Source organism: Coregonus lavaretus, assembly GCF_964263955.1.
Source record: "Coregonus lavaretus genome assembly, contig: HAP1_SCAFFOLD_614, whole genome shotgun sequence".
Classification (NCBI taxonomy): Eukaryota; Metazoa; Chordata; class Actinopteri; order Salmoniformes; family Salmonidae; genus Coregonus; species Coregonus lavaretus.
In genome coordinates, this window is record NW_028159543.1 from 52,501 (window position 1) to 68,184 (window position 15,684).

General features: G+C 45.9%; 1 protein-coding gene across 1 annotated transcript in view; it reads right to left on the bottom strand.

Annotated features, from left to right (window-relative positions):
* Window positions 1–15,684, bottom strand: part of LOC311122738 (nucleolar pre-ribosomal-associated protein 1-like) — a 60,918-nt gene that overhangs the window by 24,820 nt on the left and 20,414 nt on the right. The window contains exons 18-29 of the mRNA XM_084197063.1: window positions 13,026–13,196; window positions 11,502–11,695; window positions 11,063–11,281; window positions 10,846–10,950; window positions 10,453–10,719; window positions 9,383–10,244; window positions 8,983–9,193; window positions 2,917–3,103; window positions 2,519–2,577; window positions 2,150–2,340; window positions 176–286; window positions 40–103 (exon numbers count right to left, since the gene is read on the bottom strand). Of these exons, the coding sequence (XP_084053189.1) occupies window positions 40–103; window positions 176–286; window positions 2,150–2,340; window positions 2,519–2,577; window positions 2,917–3,103; window positions 8,983–9,193; window positions 9,383–10,244; window positions 10,453–10,719; window positions 10,846–10,950; window positions 11,063–11,281; window positions 11,502–11,695; window positions 13,026–13,196 (2,641 nt within the window). The remainder of the gene's footprint in view (window positions 1–39; window positions 104–175; window positions 287–2,149; window positions 2,341–2,518; window positions 2,578–2,916; window positions 3,104–8,982; window positions 9,194–9,382; window positions 10,245–10,452; window positions 10,720–10,845; window positions 10,951–11,062; window positions 11,282–11,501; window positions 11,696–13,025; window positions 13,197–15,684) is intronic.

The following is a 15,684-nucleotide window of genomic DNA, read 5'->3' on the forward strand; positions in this document are numbered from 1 at the left end:
TGAGATGAAAGTTAATAGATAAATAGTTAATAAACTTACTGAAAGTCTACCAGACTGACGCTGTTATCTTCATACTCCTGCAGCAGCAGTAACAGTTTCTGATCTGCACAGAAAATACATGTTAGCCACTGTGGAATAGAAGACATTTAAAACCCCACAGGAACAGCTCGGTTACCTGTAGTGCTCAGTGTAGCGCCATACGCTCCCAGTATGACCACAAAGTGGTTGCTGTTACAGACAGCGGGACTTCTCTTCACTAGGCTGAGCAGGAGAGAGACCAGGGCCTCTGGAAGAGATAACAGACAGAGAGCTGTGTGTTAACATCTGGTGTTTAGCATGTTACATACAGTGTTTAGCGTGTTACATACAGTGTTTAGCGTGTTACATACAGTGTTTAGCGTGTTACATACAGTGTTTAGCGTGTTACATACAGTGTTTAGCGTGTTGCATACAGTGTTTAGCGTGTTGCATACAGTGTTTAGCGTGTTGCATACAGTGTTTAGCGTGTTACATACAGTGTTTAGCGTGTTCCATACAGTGTTTAGCGTGTTCCATACAGTGTTTAGCGTGTTCCATACAGTGTTTAGCGTGTTCCATACAGTGTTTAGCGTGTTCCATACAGTGTTTAGCGTGTTCCATACAGTGTTTAGCGTGTTACATACAGTGTTTAGCGTGTTACATACAGTGTTTAGCGTGTTACATACAGTGTTTAGCGTGTTACATACAGTGTTTAGCGTGTTACATAGTGTTTAGCGTGTTACATAGTGTTTAGCGTGTTACATAGTGTTTAGCGTGTTACATACAGTGTTTAGCGTGTTACATACAGTGTTTAGCATGTTACATACAGTGTTTAGCGTGTTACATACAGTGTTTAGCATGTTACATACAGTGTTTAGCGTGTTACATACAGTGTTTAGCGTGTTACATAGTGTTTAGCGTGTTACATAGTGTTTAGCGTGTTACATAGTGTTTAGCGTGTTACATACAGTGTTTAGCGTGTTCCATAGTGTTTAGCGTGTTACATACAGTGTTTAGCGTGTTACATACAGTGTTTAGCGTGTTACATACAGTGTTTAGCGTGTTACATACAGTGTTTAGCGTGTTACATACAGTGTTTAGCGTGTTACATATTGTTTAGCGTGTTACATAGTGTTTAGCGTGTTACATAGTGTTTAGCGTGTTACATACAGTGTTTAGCGTGTTACATACAGTGTTTAGCATGTTACATACAGTGTTTAGCGTGTTACATACAGTGTTTAGCATGTTACATACAGTGTTTAGCGTGTTACATACAGTGTTTAGCGTGTTACATAGTGTTTAGCGTGTTACATAGTGTTTAGCGTGTTACATACAGTGTTTAGCGTGTTACATACAGTGTTTAGCGTGTTACATACAGTGTTTAGCGTGTTACATACAGTGTTTAGCGTGTTACATACAGTGTTTAGCGTGTTACATACAATGTTTAGCGTGTTACATACAGTGTTTAGCGTGTTACATACAGTGTTTAGTGTGTTACATACAGTGTTTAGCGTGTTACATACAGTGTTTAGCGTGTTACATGTTTAGTGTGTTACATATTATAGTTATGGTTATATCGGTAGGATCTAGAAGTGAAAGGAGAAAACGAGGGGGGTATGCACATCCCACTTAGAAACCTGTTGCTAGGCAAAAATACCACTTAGATACCTGTTGCTAGGCAAAGATACCACTTAGATACCTGTTGCTTGGACAAAATACCACTTAGATAACTGTTGCTGGGAAACAATACCACTTAGATAACTGTTGCTGGGCAAAAAAACACTTAGGTAACTGTTGGCCAAAAATACCACTTAGATAACTGTTGTTGGCCAAAAATACCACTTAGATTACTGTTGCTGGGCAAAATACCACTTAGATAACTGTTGCTGGGAGAAAATACCATTTAGATAACTGTTGCTGGGAGAAAAATACCACTTAGATAACTGTTGCTGGGCAAAAATACCACTTAGATAACTGTTGCTGGGTAAACATATCTCTTAGATAAAGAATTCTGGGAGTAGCAAAATTCTGATCTGGATCGGCTGTTAGAAAAAACATATGGAGAGCAACAAAATGGCCCCCTGTTCTGAACCTTTAACCTGTGTGTTCCCACTAAGGTCCTGTTCTGTACCTTTAACCTGTGTGTTCCCACTAAGGTCCTCCTCTGCTCCCAGCATGGTGGGTAGGAACAGGGAGTGGCTGGAGGCCATCGTGTGGATGGTAGACAGAGGCACCAGGTCTTTAGGTCCTTCACTACCTCCATACATCAGATCCAACAGGCTGTTCAGTGTGCTCAGGAAGTTATGGTCTCTATAGCGACACCTGGGAAGGAAAAGATCAGTTTAAACACTAGACATCTACTGTTGAAAATACATCTCAGACTAACCCGGAGAAATAAAAAGGTTAGATATATCAAATCTGATACTCTACAGACCCCTGACAGACAACTCTTCTGTTGAATAGGAATGTGTCTGAATAAAGAATAAGATCAATGACTTACTTCAGTCCAGCCTTGACAAAGCTGTTCCATTCAGCTGCTGTGATGTCTTCTGGAAAAGTCTAGGGGGGTAAAGTTTGCTTCTGAGTTACCAATGTAGTCCCGTGTGGCTTAGTTGGTAGAGCATGGCGCTTGCAACGCCAGTGTTGCGGGTTCGATTCCCACAGGGGACCAGTACGAAAATGTATGCACTCACTAACTGTAAATTGCTCTGGATAAGAGCGTCTGCTAAATGACTAAAATGTACAACAGAACCAACATTACGTTTACATTTTAGTCATTGACATATCAACAAAAAACATCCCATGTGCTCTGGTTAAAAGTGGTGCACTATATAAGGAATAGGGTGTCATTTGGGACACGGACAACATGTATTTTAGCATGATAGACTGTGGACCCACCAGTAGTACCGTTAGTCTGTTCAGTATGCTGTCTTCCTGTGTGAGTGGTGCCGTGTTCTGGTCTCTGTTGTGACTGTAGGAGGAGCTCAGCCACCGGAGGGCGGCAGAGAGCACCGACTTCCTCCACTCCTCTAGCTCCTCTGGACAGTCAGACAGCACAGCACTGATGGGGTCCACCAACTGCCATCTGGAGGGAGGGACAGAGAGAAAATACACCTTGTTGATACACAGCCCCTGTAACCCTAGTAGGTGTTTGTATTTAACTGAAATAACTGAAATCGGCGCCATTATTAGAAAGTCGGCCGGAGGGGGTGGCTGCCATTTTACGGGCTCCTAACCAACTGTGCTATATTGTGTGTTTTTTCACATTGTTTGTAACTTATTTTGTACATAATGTTGCTGCTACCGTCTCTTATGACCGAAAAGAGCTTCTGGACATCAGAACAGCGATTACTCACCTCGAACTGGACGAAGATGTTTTATTGAATGAATCCGACGCAAAGGATATACTGCTTCTCCGAGACCAGGCCCAAATCCCCGTCATTCGCGTGAAGAAAAGACGGAAATACAGGAGGCGGAGATCGGGGTGCCTTGTGAGAATTCGTCAGCGAGTTGGTAACCCGACACTACCATCCGTTCTATTGGCCAACGTGCAATCACTGGAGAAAAAACTGGATGATCTCCGTTCGAGACTATCCTACCAACGGGACATTAAAAACTGTATTATCTTATGTTTCACCGAGTCGTGACTGAACGACGACACGGATAATATACAGTTAGCTGGGTTTTCCGTGCATCGGCAGGACAGAACAGCTACGTCTGGTAAGACGAGGGCCGGGGGTGTGTGTCTATTTTTCAATAACAGCTGGTGAGTGATGTCTAATATTAAGAAGTCTCAAGGTATTGCTCACCTGAGGTAGAGCAATTTTTTTGGTCCATTAAAATAACATCAAATTGATCAGAAATACAGTGTAGACATTGTTAATGTTGTAAATGGCTATTGTAGCTGTGTTATGGTGAGTTTCTAGGATATCAAGTGATTACGAATGTAAGGAAGTACTTAGACACTTTTGATGGGGAGTTCATATAAGATATTTAATATGGTACCATGGTTAGTTATAACAGACATGGCCCTGCCTCTCCCAACTTCCTAACTCCAGAACAAAGATCCACTCTCTCTATATATACCCTCTGTTACAAGTCTCTCCACGAACATCCGGTACCCATCATGGGCACTCCCCATTCTTTTATGTTATTACTCTTTACCCCAAGTCAGTATATCCTGTCCATCAATCATGCTATCATAAACATCAGTAATCTCCTTTGACATAACGGAATGTAGACTCCGTGGCACCAAGCCACTTATCTAGTAACTCTAACCTGGTCCCCACGATACTATGACATGACATCATTACAAGCTGGAAACGGCTGATTTTTAATGGAATATCTACATAGGCGTACAGAGGCCCATTATCAGCAACCATCAGTCCTGTGTTCCAATGGCACGTTGTGTTTGCTAATCCAAGTTTATCATTTTAAAAGGCTAATTGATCATTACAAAACCCTTTTGCAATTATGTTAGCACAGCTGAAAACTGTTGTGCTGATTAAAGAAGCAATAAAACTGGCCTACTTGAGACTAGTTGAGTATCTGGAGCATCAGCAATTGTGGGTTCGATTACAGGCTCAAAATGGCCAGAAAGAAATAACTTTCTTCTGAAACTTGTCAGTCTATTCTTGTTCTGAGAAATGAAGGCTATTCCATGCGAGAAATTGCCAAGAAACTGAAGATCTCGTACAACGCTGTGTACTACTCACTTAACAGAACAGCGCAAACTGGCTCTAACCAGAATAGAAAGAGGAGTGGGAGGCCCTGATGCACAACTGAGCAAGAGGACAAATACAATAGAGTGTCTAGTTTGAGAAACAGACGCCTCACAGGTCCTCAACTGGCAGCTTCATTAAATAGTACCCGCAAAACACCAGTCTCAACATCAACAGTGAAGAGGCGACTCCGGGATGCTGACCTAGGCAGAGTTGCAAGGCACGCCTAATGGCCGGGGACTTTAATGCAGGGAAACTTAAATCCATTTTACCTAATTTCTACCAGCATGTCACATGTGCAACCAGAAGACAAAAAAACTCTAGACCACCTTTACACCACACACAGAGACGCATACAAAGCTCTCCCTCGCCCTCTATTTGGCAAATCTGACCATAATTCTATCCTCCTGATTCCTGCTTACAAGGAAAAACTAAAGCAGGAAGCACCAGTGACTCGCTCAATATGGAAGTGGTCAGATGACGCAGATGCTACGCTACAGGACTGTTTTGCTAGCACAGACTGGAATATGTTCCTGGATTCATCCAATGTCATTGGGGAGTATACCACCTCAGTCACCGGCTTCATCAATAAGTGCATCGACGACGTCGTCCCCACATTGACCGTACGTACATACCCCAACCAGAAGCCATGGATTACAGGCAACATCCGCACCGAGCTAAAGGCTAGAGCTGCCGCTTTCAAGGAGCGGGACACTAATCCGGACGCCTATAAGAAATCCCTCTATGCCCTCAGACGAACCATCAAACAGGCAAAGAGTCAATACAGGACTAAGATTGAATCCTACTACACCAGCTCTGACGCTCGTCGGATGTGGCAGGGCTTGCAAACTATTACGTACTACAAAGGGAAACCCAGCCGTGAGCTGCCCAGTGACACAAGCCTACCAGACGAGCTAAATGCCTTTTATGCTCGCGTCGAGGCAAGCAACACTGAAGCATGCATGAGAGCACCTGCCTAAATGACTACCGCCCTGTAGCACTCACGTCGGTAGCCATGAACTGCTTTGAAAGGCTTGTTATGGCTCACATCAATACCATCATCCCGGAAACCCTAGACCCATTCCGATTCGCATACCGCCCCAACAGATCTACAGATGACGCAATCTCAATCGCACTCCACACTGCCCTTTCCCACCTGGACAAAAGGAACACCTATGTGAGAATGCTGTTCATTGACTACAGCTCAGCGTTCAACACCATAGTGCCCACAAAGCTCATCACTAAGCTAAGGACCCTGGGACTAAACACCTCCCTCTGCAACTGGATCCTGAACTTCCTGACGGGCCGCCCCCAGGTGGTAAAGGTAAGCAAGAACACATCTGCCACGCTGATCCTCAACACGGGGGCCCCTCAGGGGTGTGTGCTTAGTCCCATCCTGTACTCCCTGTTCACCCACGACTGCGTGGCCAAGCACGACTCCAACAGCATCATTAAGTTTGCTGATGACACAACGGTGGTAGGCCTGATCACCGACAACGATAAGACAGCCTCTAGGGAGGAGGCCAGAGACCTGGCAGTGTGGTGCCAGGACAACAAACTCTCCCTCAATGTGAGCAAGACAAAGGAGATGATCGCGAACTACAGGAAAAGGAGGGCCGAACACAACCCCATTAACATTGACGGGGCTGTAATGGAGCGGGTCGAGAGTTTCAAGTTCCTTGGTGTCCACATCACCAACAAACTATCATGGTCCAAACACACCAAGACAGTCGTGAAGAGGACACGACAACACCTTTTCCCCCTCAGGAGACAGAAAAGATTTGGCATGGGTCCCCAGATCCTCAAAAAGTTCTACAGCTGCACCATCGAGAGCATCCTGACCGGTTGCATCACCGCCTGGTATGGCAACTGCTCGGCATCCGACCGTAAGGCGCTACAGAGGGTAGTGCGTATGGCCCAGTACATCACTGGGGCCAAGCTTCCTGCCATCCAGGACCTCTATACCAGGCGGTGTCAGAGGAAGGCCCAAAACATTGTCAAAGACTCCAGTCACCCAAGTCATAGACTGTTCTCTCTGCTACCGAATGGCAAACGGTACCGGAGCGCCATGTCTAGGTCCAAACGGCTTCTTAACAGCTTCTGCCCCCAAACCATAAGACTGCAGAACAATTAATCAAATGGCCACCTTGACTATTTGTTTTTACACTGCTGCTACTCGCTGTTTATTATCTATGCATAGTCACTTTACCCCTACCTACAGTGGGAAAAACAAGTATTTAGTCAGCCACCAATTGTGCAAGTTCTCCCACTTAAAAAGACGAGAGAGGCCTGTAATTTTCATCATAGGTACACGTCAACTATGACAGACAAAATGAGAAAAACAATTCCAGAAAATAACATTGTAGGATTTTTTATGAATTTATTTGCAAATTATGGTGGAAAATAAGTATTTGGTCAATAACAAAAGTTTCTCAATACTTTGTTATATACCCTTTGTTGGCAATGACACAGGTCAAATGTTTTCTGTAAGTCTTCACAAGGTTTTCACACACTGTTGCTGGTATTTTGGCCCATTCCTCCATGCAGATCTCCTCTAGAGCAGTGATGTTTTGGGGCTGTCGCTGGGCAACACGGGCTTTCAACTCCCTCCAAAGATTTTCTATGGGGTTGAGATCTGGAGACTGGCTAGGCCACTCCAGGACCTTGAAATGCTTCTTACGAAGCCACTCCTTCGTTGCCCGGGCGGTGTGTTTGGGATCATTGTCATGCTGAAAGACCCAGCCACGTTTCATCTTCAATGCCCTTGCTGATGGAAGGAGGTTTTCACTCAAAATCTCACGATACATGGCCCCATTCATTCTTTCCTTTACACTGATCAGTCGTCCTGGTCCCTTTGCAGAAAAACAGCCCCAAAGCATGATGTTTCCACCCCCATGCTTCACAGTAGGTATGGTGTTCTTTGGATGCAACTCAGCATTCTTTGTCCTCCAAACACGACGAGTTGAGTTTTTACCAAAAAGTTATATTTTGGTTTCATCTGACCAAATGACATTCTCCCAATCCTCTTCTGGATCATCCAAATGCACTCTAGCAAACTTCAGACGGGCCTGGACATGTACTGGCTTAAGCAGGGGGACACGTCTGGCACTGCAGGATTTGAGTCCCTGGCGGCGTAGTGTGTTACTGATGGTAGGCTTTGTTACTTTGGTCCCAGCTCTCTGCAGGTCATTCACTAGGTCCCCCCGTGTGGTTCTGGGATTTTTTCTCACCGTTCTTGTGATCATTTTGACCCCACGGGGTGAGATCTTGCGTGGAGCCCCAGATCGAGGGAGATTATCAGTGGTCTTTTATGTCTTCCATTTCCTAATAATTGCTCCCACAGTTGATTTCTTCAAACCAAGCTGCTTACCTATTGCAGATTCAGTCTTCCCAGCCTGGTGCAGGTCTACAATTGTGTTTCTGGTGTCCTTTGACAGCTCTTTGGTCTTGGCCATAGTGGAGTTTGGAGTGTGACTGTTTGAGGTTGTGGACAGGTGTCTTTTATACTGATAACAAGTTCAAACAGGTGCCATTAATACAGGTAACGAGTGGAGGACAGAGGAGCCTCTTAAAGAAGAAGTTACAGGTCTGTGAGAGCCAGAAATCTTGCTTGTTTGTAGGTGACCAAATACTTATTTTCCACCATAATTTGCAAATAAATTCATTAAAAATCCTACAATGTGATTTTCTGGATTTTTTCTCTCTCAATTTGTCTGTCATAGTTGACGTGTACCTATGATGAAAATTACAGGCCTCTCTCATCTTTTTAAGTGGGAGAACTTGCACAATTGGTGGCTGACTAAATACTTTTTTCCCCCACTGTACATGTACAAATTACCTCAACTAACCTGTACCCCCACACATTGACTCAGTACCGGTACCCCCTGTATATAGCCTCGTTATTGTTATTTTATTGTTACTTTATATTTTATATTTTACTTTAGTTTATTTAGTTAATATTTTCTTAACTCTATTTCTTGAACTGCATTGTTGGTTAAGGGCTTGTAAGTAAGCATTTCACTGTAAGGTCTACATCTGTTGTAGTCGGCGCATGTGACAAATAACATTTGATTTGATTTGAAAAGTCAGAACAAATGATCAGATATCACAATGCCTGGAGAAGTCACATTAGGAATCACATCAACATTATACAACAACCTACACAGAAAGGTCTGGAATGCACACCTTCATTTGACCATTTCGGCCAAGTTTTACTGAGGTAATACCCGTACGAAGACATTACCTTTCAAAGCCGTCTAGTTTCTGCAGGGCAGCGGGCAGGGAGGTGATGAGCTCTCTGATGTCCTTGACCCTAGCTGCCAGTCTGACCAGGCTGGAGAGAGCCTCCACAACCTCCACAGCCCCCAGGGCCTCCCCTGTCTCCTGCCCCAGCACAGAGAGGATCAACCTGGGGAGCAGGGCCTGCTTCAGGACCTTCAGCACCGCTGTCTGAACTGTGGGACAACCCCGAACAACATGGTGACTGTGATCGTGCATGGTTGGTTCTTAAACTTTAAACTTCTTTAGTCATGCATTAATGTCAATGAGAGACTAAATCAGTGGAAGTTAGGATTTTCCAACGGTGGGAGTATAAATATAGTTCCAATGAGTCTGACACTGCAGACTAGGCCACAACCACCTACCTTCATTAGGCCTGGCAGGGTCCTCTCTGGCTGCAGTCTGCAGGTAGCTGTTGACCAGCGGTAGGAATGCCCCCGTCTGGTCCGTGAGTTTCTCCAGGTGCTGCGGCTGCAGGCACCACACCTCGAAGCGGAGCCTGTGAGTAGAGCAGTTGTGCAGCAGGGCTGCCCCGAGGGCTTTGGCGGCTGCAGTAGGAGGCCCCTGGAGACAGTGGAGCAGGACGTCAGTGTGGAGGAGTTTAGCGTTGCCTGGCTGGGTCCTCAGGGCCTGCAGGAGGAAGGTCTCCAGAGATGGGCTGGAGCAGGACAGGAGCAGGGTGGCCAGGCCTTGGAGGTGGGCCTGGGAGAGGAGGAGGAGAGGGGAGCCGGACGAAGAGGTCTCGGTGAGGACATGTAGTGCCGTGCGTCCATAGACACTGAGCTCTGCTGCTCTGGAGCTCTTCTCACCGTCTTCTTCCCCCTCCTGGTAACTCTCCCCCGGGGTGATGAGTGTCTCCTGGGGGAGTAGGAGAAGAGAAGAGACCAGCTCCTGGAAGAGAGAGGGCTCCATGTAGGCATGCAGCGCCACGAAGGCTCTCACAGGCCGGGACTCCTTGTCGGTCTCCCTCCTCTCCCCCAGCTCTCTGAGCAGAGCCCTTGATACAGCCTCTAGGTAAGGGGAGAGGAGATAGAGGGAGTCCAGGGATCGCAGGGCGGAGGCGGAGGACTGTAACAGACCCAGGATGCAGTCAGACAGTTCAGCACACAGCAGCTTCAGCCTGACCGGGTTGAGGGAGGTAGGAGGGACAGAGGACAACTCCAGAGACAGGAACCACTGCTCGATACATGGGTGCTTCAGGATGGAACTCAGCACTGACAACACCACCTACAGACACGGCCAGAAAGGACACAGTACATCATATCACGAGAACAAAAAAAGGTAAACAAAAAATCTCCCAAATCGAACCAGGGATACGTTGTTAAGCAGCAGTAAACAAAGGAGAACAAGGGTACGACTCTAAAGATACGCCACAAAGAGTTACTGACTACTACATCTGGTATTCTACTTCCAGTAAAAAGGCTCCTGGTCCTACCAGGTTGTCGTTGTCCTCTACTTCCGAAGAGGGGTTGACCTCCAGGAAGAGATCCGATCCCTCCAGGAGGTCCACAGCTTTGGGTTCTGCTGCCTTGGCTGGATCTACTACTGTGGCTGTGTCCTGACCCATAGCCATGGGCTCAGTCTCTGCTGCCACCGTAGGAACCACAGCCATGGGAACGGCTGTCTCTGCTGCCTTCTGATCAGCGACCATGGGCTCAGTCTCTGCTGCGACCATGGGCTCAGTCTCTGCTGCGACCACGGGCTCAGTCTCTGCTGCGACCATGGGCTCAGTCTCTGCTGCGACCACGGGCTCAGTCTCTGCTGCGACCATGGGCTCAGTCTCTGCTGCGACCATGGGCTCAGTCTCTGCTGCGACCACGGGCTCTACCTCGGTTGCCTCAGTTTGTTCCTGTGGGCTCTGAAGCCTCAACACCAACCCCTGGAGAACTCCCATCAGGACATTCAGCGCCAGCAGCCCTGTGTCTATAGACAACTGTGGAGAGACAGGAGGCAACGTGTTAGGAACAGGTCACGGCAGACGCAGCTTGATAACAGCGAGACAAAGCAGCGTTCACATAAAAGGTTCGGCGAGTGTTTCTCTGTACCATGCTGAAGTTGTCCACAGTGGTTTTGATGTACAGTAGGATCTGCTTGGCTGCAACAGGATACTCAGCCATCGCCATAGCGGCCAGACGCTCCTCTAATCTCCGTCTGAAGGAGTCTTCTAGCAGGGCAGAGGCCCCTTGGCTGTAGGTTGTCTTCAGTAGGTCAGCGAAGGTCACAGGAGTAGGAGAGACATCGACAGGGCTTTCACAGGACAGGAACTGTCGGACAGAGGACAGACGATAGAACAGGAGTTTGTTGTGGATACATAATAATACAATTGTAATTACCACTATGAAATACTCTAAACACACTTTTACAAATAATGCTATTATGAACACTTATGAACATGATAACACTACTACATGTAATAAGACCGATATTAAAACACAATAATAATAAGTCATCTGCATGATCGTGAGGAGAGGGAGGTGTTCTGACCAGATGTTCCCGCGCCTGTTGGGGCAGCCATGTTGTGTAGTAGTGATGGAGGTGAATGATGGAGGGATGGGGAGGGTCTTCAGAGGAGTCCAGCTCTTTATCGTACTGTAGAAGGGCCAGGCTGAGGGGCAGAGGGTCTCTCTGACAGTGGAGCACGTCACATAGGACTGTTGCCATGTAGTCATATACCACACCTAAATAGACAAGATTACATTATTCACCATCCCTAGGGTCAAATACACACGATTACATTATACACCATCCCTGGGGTCAAATACACAAGATTACTGATAAAGAAATGTGTGAGTAAGATATGACTAAAATGTTACTCCCTCAGTTAAACTAATAATGTATGACGAATTAGTAGACTAGAGCTTAGAGAATTAATCAAATGTGTTTATATCCCAGCAACAGAGTATAGACTGGTTCCCAAAACACACAGGGAGGGGGAGTGAAAGGCTGGCAGGATATTGTGAGGAGGCGATAACTAAGGAATGCAGCCTATGATAAGAATATGTGTGTGTGTGTGTGTGTGTGTGTGTGTTCATGTGTGTGTGTGTGACCTGATGGTCAGGAGAACAGAGGAAAACATGAGCTAAACCCAGGTACAGTGGAAATATACAGCCGCCTACAGAGGGGTGGGATTATTGTATGACGTGTGTGTATAAAAGATGGACTCTGAAATTGTGATAACAGAATTCTCAATGAATAAAGATCTCTGACTATTGCAGACTGGGAGCTCTGTCCGTTTCTGATCCAAAAGCCTTATAACCTTTTGGGAGATGCACAGAGACACTGAAATAGTTAGTTAATAAATTATCTTAACAATTACATTATACACCATCCCTGGGGTCAAATACACAATATTACATTATACACCATCCCTGGGGTCAAATACACAAGATTATATTATACACCACCCCTAGGGTCAAATACACAAGATTACATTATACACCATCCCTGGGGTCAAATACACAACATTACATTATACACCATCCCTGGGGTCAAATACACAACATTATATTATACACCATCCCTGGGGTCAAATACACAACATTACATTATACACCATCCCTGGGGTCAAATACACAAGATTATATTATACACCATCCCTGGGGTCAAATACACAACATTACATTATACACCATCCCTGGGGTCAAATACACAACATTACATTATACACCATCCCTGGGGTCAAATACACAACATTATATTATACACCATCCCTGGGGTCAAATACACACGATTACATTATACACCATCCCTGGGGTCAAATACACAAGATTATATTATACACCATCCCTGGGGTCAAATACACAACATTATATTATACACCATCCCTAGGGTCAAATACAGAGAAGGGATTAGAAACATCTATGAATACCCAAACGCACCAAGACACATACATTGGATGGCTCACACCACTTTTAAAAAGAAGCAAACAAGGCTTTGAGTGTTTGAACGAGCCCCAGACGGCCAGACAGTCAGTCCGACAGCCAGCCAGGAAGTACTTCAGTAGTTTACCTTTCTCCGTTCTGTAGGTAGCAGGTAGTTTGTTCCTGGCCTCCAGGACAGCAGGTACCACGGCACTGAAAGGGAAGGTCTGGAGGATGAGGTCATCACTAAGCGCCGGGCCCAGCTCCTCCGTCTCCCCCTCGCTGCCCTCCATGATCACATCAACCATGTCCAGCACGTCTAGAAATACAGCAGTACAATGTTTCACACCAGGCCAAGGCTTTGTCTTCACTAGCTATGTTTCACACCAGGCCAAGGCTTTTGTCTTCACTAGCTAAGTTTCACACCAGGCCAAGGCTTTGTCTTCACTAGCTACAGTGGGGGGAAAAGGTATTTAGTCAGCCACCAATTGTGCAAGTTCTCCCACTTAAAAAGATGAGAGAGGCCTGTAATTTTCATCATAGGTACACGTCAACTATGACAGACAAAATGAGAAAACAAAATCCAGAAAATCACATTGTAGGATTTTTTATGAATTTATTTGCAAATTATGGTGGAAAATAAGTATTTGGTCAATAATAAAAGTTTCTCAATACTTTGTTATATACCCTTTGTTGGCAATGACACAGGTCAAACGTTTTCTGTAAGTCTTCACAAGGTTTTCACACACTGTTGCTGGTATATTGGCCCATTCCTCCATGCAGATCTCCTCTAGAGCAGTGATGTTTTGGGGCTGTCGCTGGGCAACACAGACTTTCAACTCCCTCCAAAGATTTTCTATGGGGTTGAGATCTGGAGACTGGCTAGGCCACTCCAGGACCTTGAAATGCTTCTTACGAAGCCACTCCTTCGTTGCCCGGGCGGTGTGTTTGGGATCATTGTCATGCTGAAAGACCCAGCCACGTTTCATCTTCAATGCCTTAAATAAACATGCCCCATTCAAAAAATACAGAACTAAGAACAGATATAGCCCCTGGTTCTCCTCAGACTTGACTGCCCTTGACCAGCACAAAAACATCCTGTGGCGTACTGCATTAGCATCAAATAGCCCCCGCGATATGCAACTTTTCAGGGAAGTTAGGAACCAATATACACAAGCAGTCAGGAAAGCAAAGGCTAACTTTTTCAAACAGAAATTTGCATCCTGTAGCACTAACTCCAAAAAGTTTTGGGACACTGTAAAGTCCATGGAGAATAAGAGCACTTCCTCCCAGCTGCCCACTGCACTGAGGCTAGGAAACACTATCACCACCGATAAATCTACAATAATCGAGAATTTCAACAAGCATTTTGCTACGGCTGGCCATGCTTTCCACCTGGCTACGACTACCCCGGCCACCAGCTCTGCACCCTCCGCTGCAACTTGCCCATGCCCCCCCCGCTTCTCCTTCACACAAATTCAGACAGCTGATGTTCTGAATGGGCTGCAAAATCTGGACCCCTACAAATCATCTGGGCTAGACAATCTGGACCCTTTCTTTCTAAAACTAGCCGCCGAAATTGTCGCAACCCCTATTACTAGCCTGTTCAACCTCTCTTTCGTAACGTCTGAGATCCCCAGAGATTGGAAAGCTGCCGCGGTCATCCCCCTCTTCAAAGGGGGTGACACTCTAGATCCAAACTGTTACAGACCTATATCCATCCTGCCCTGCCTTTCGAAAGTATTTGAAAGCCAAGTTAACAAACAGATCACCGACCATTTCGAATCCCACCGTACCTTCTCCGCTATGCAATCCGGTTTCCGAGCTGGTCATGGGTGCACTTCAGCCACGCTCAAGGTCCTAAACGATATTATAACCGCGATCGATAATAGACAGTACTGTGCAGCCGTCTTCATCGACCTGGCCAAGGCTTTCGACTCTGTCAACCACCGCATTCTTATTGGCAGACTAAATAGCCTTGGTTTCTCAAATGACTGCCTCGCCTGGTTCACCAACTACTTCTCAGATAGAGTTCAATGTGTCAAATCGGAGGGCCTGTTGTCTGGACCTATGGCAGTCTCTATGGGGGTGCCACAGGGTTCAATTCTTGGGCCGACTCTTTTCTCCGTGTATATCAATGATGTCGCTCTTGCTGCTGGTGACTCTCAGATCCACCTCTACGCAGACGACACCATTTTGTATACATCTGGCCCTTCATTGGACACTGTGTTAACAAACCTCCAAACGAGCTTCAATGCCATACAACACTCCTTCAGTAGCCTCCAACTGCTCTTAAACACTAGTAAAACTAAATGCATGCTCTTCAATCGAACGCTGCTGGCACCCGCCCACCCGACTAGAATCATCACTCTCGACGGGTCTGACCTAGAGTATGTGGACAACTACAAATACCTAGGTGTCTGGTTAGACTGTAAACTCTCCTTCCAGACTCACATTAAGAATCTCCAATCCAAAGTTAAATCTAGAATCGGCTTCCTATTTCGCAACAAAGCCTCCTTTACTCATGCTGCCAAACATGCCCTCGTAAAACTGACTATCCTACCGATCCTTGACTTCGGCGATGTCATTTACAAAATAGCCTCCAACACTCTACTCAGCAAATTGGATGTAGTCTATCACAGTGCCATCTGTTTTGTCTCCAAAGCCCCATACACTACCCACCACTGTGACCTGTACGCTCTTGTTGGCTGGTCCTCACTACATGTTCGTTGTCAAACCCACTGGCTCCAGGCCATCTATAAATCACTGCTAGGCAAATCCCCGCCTTATCTTAGCTCATTGGTCAC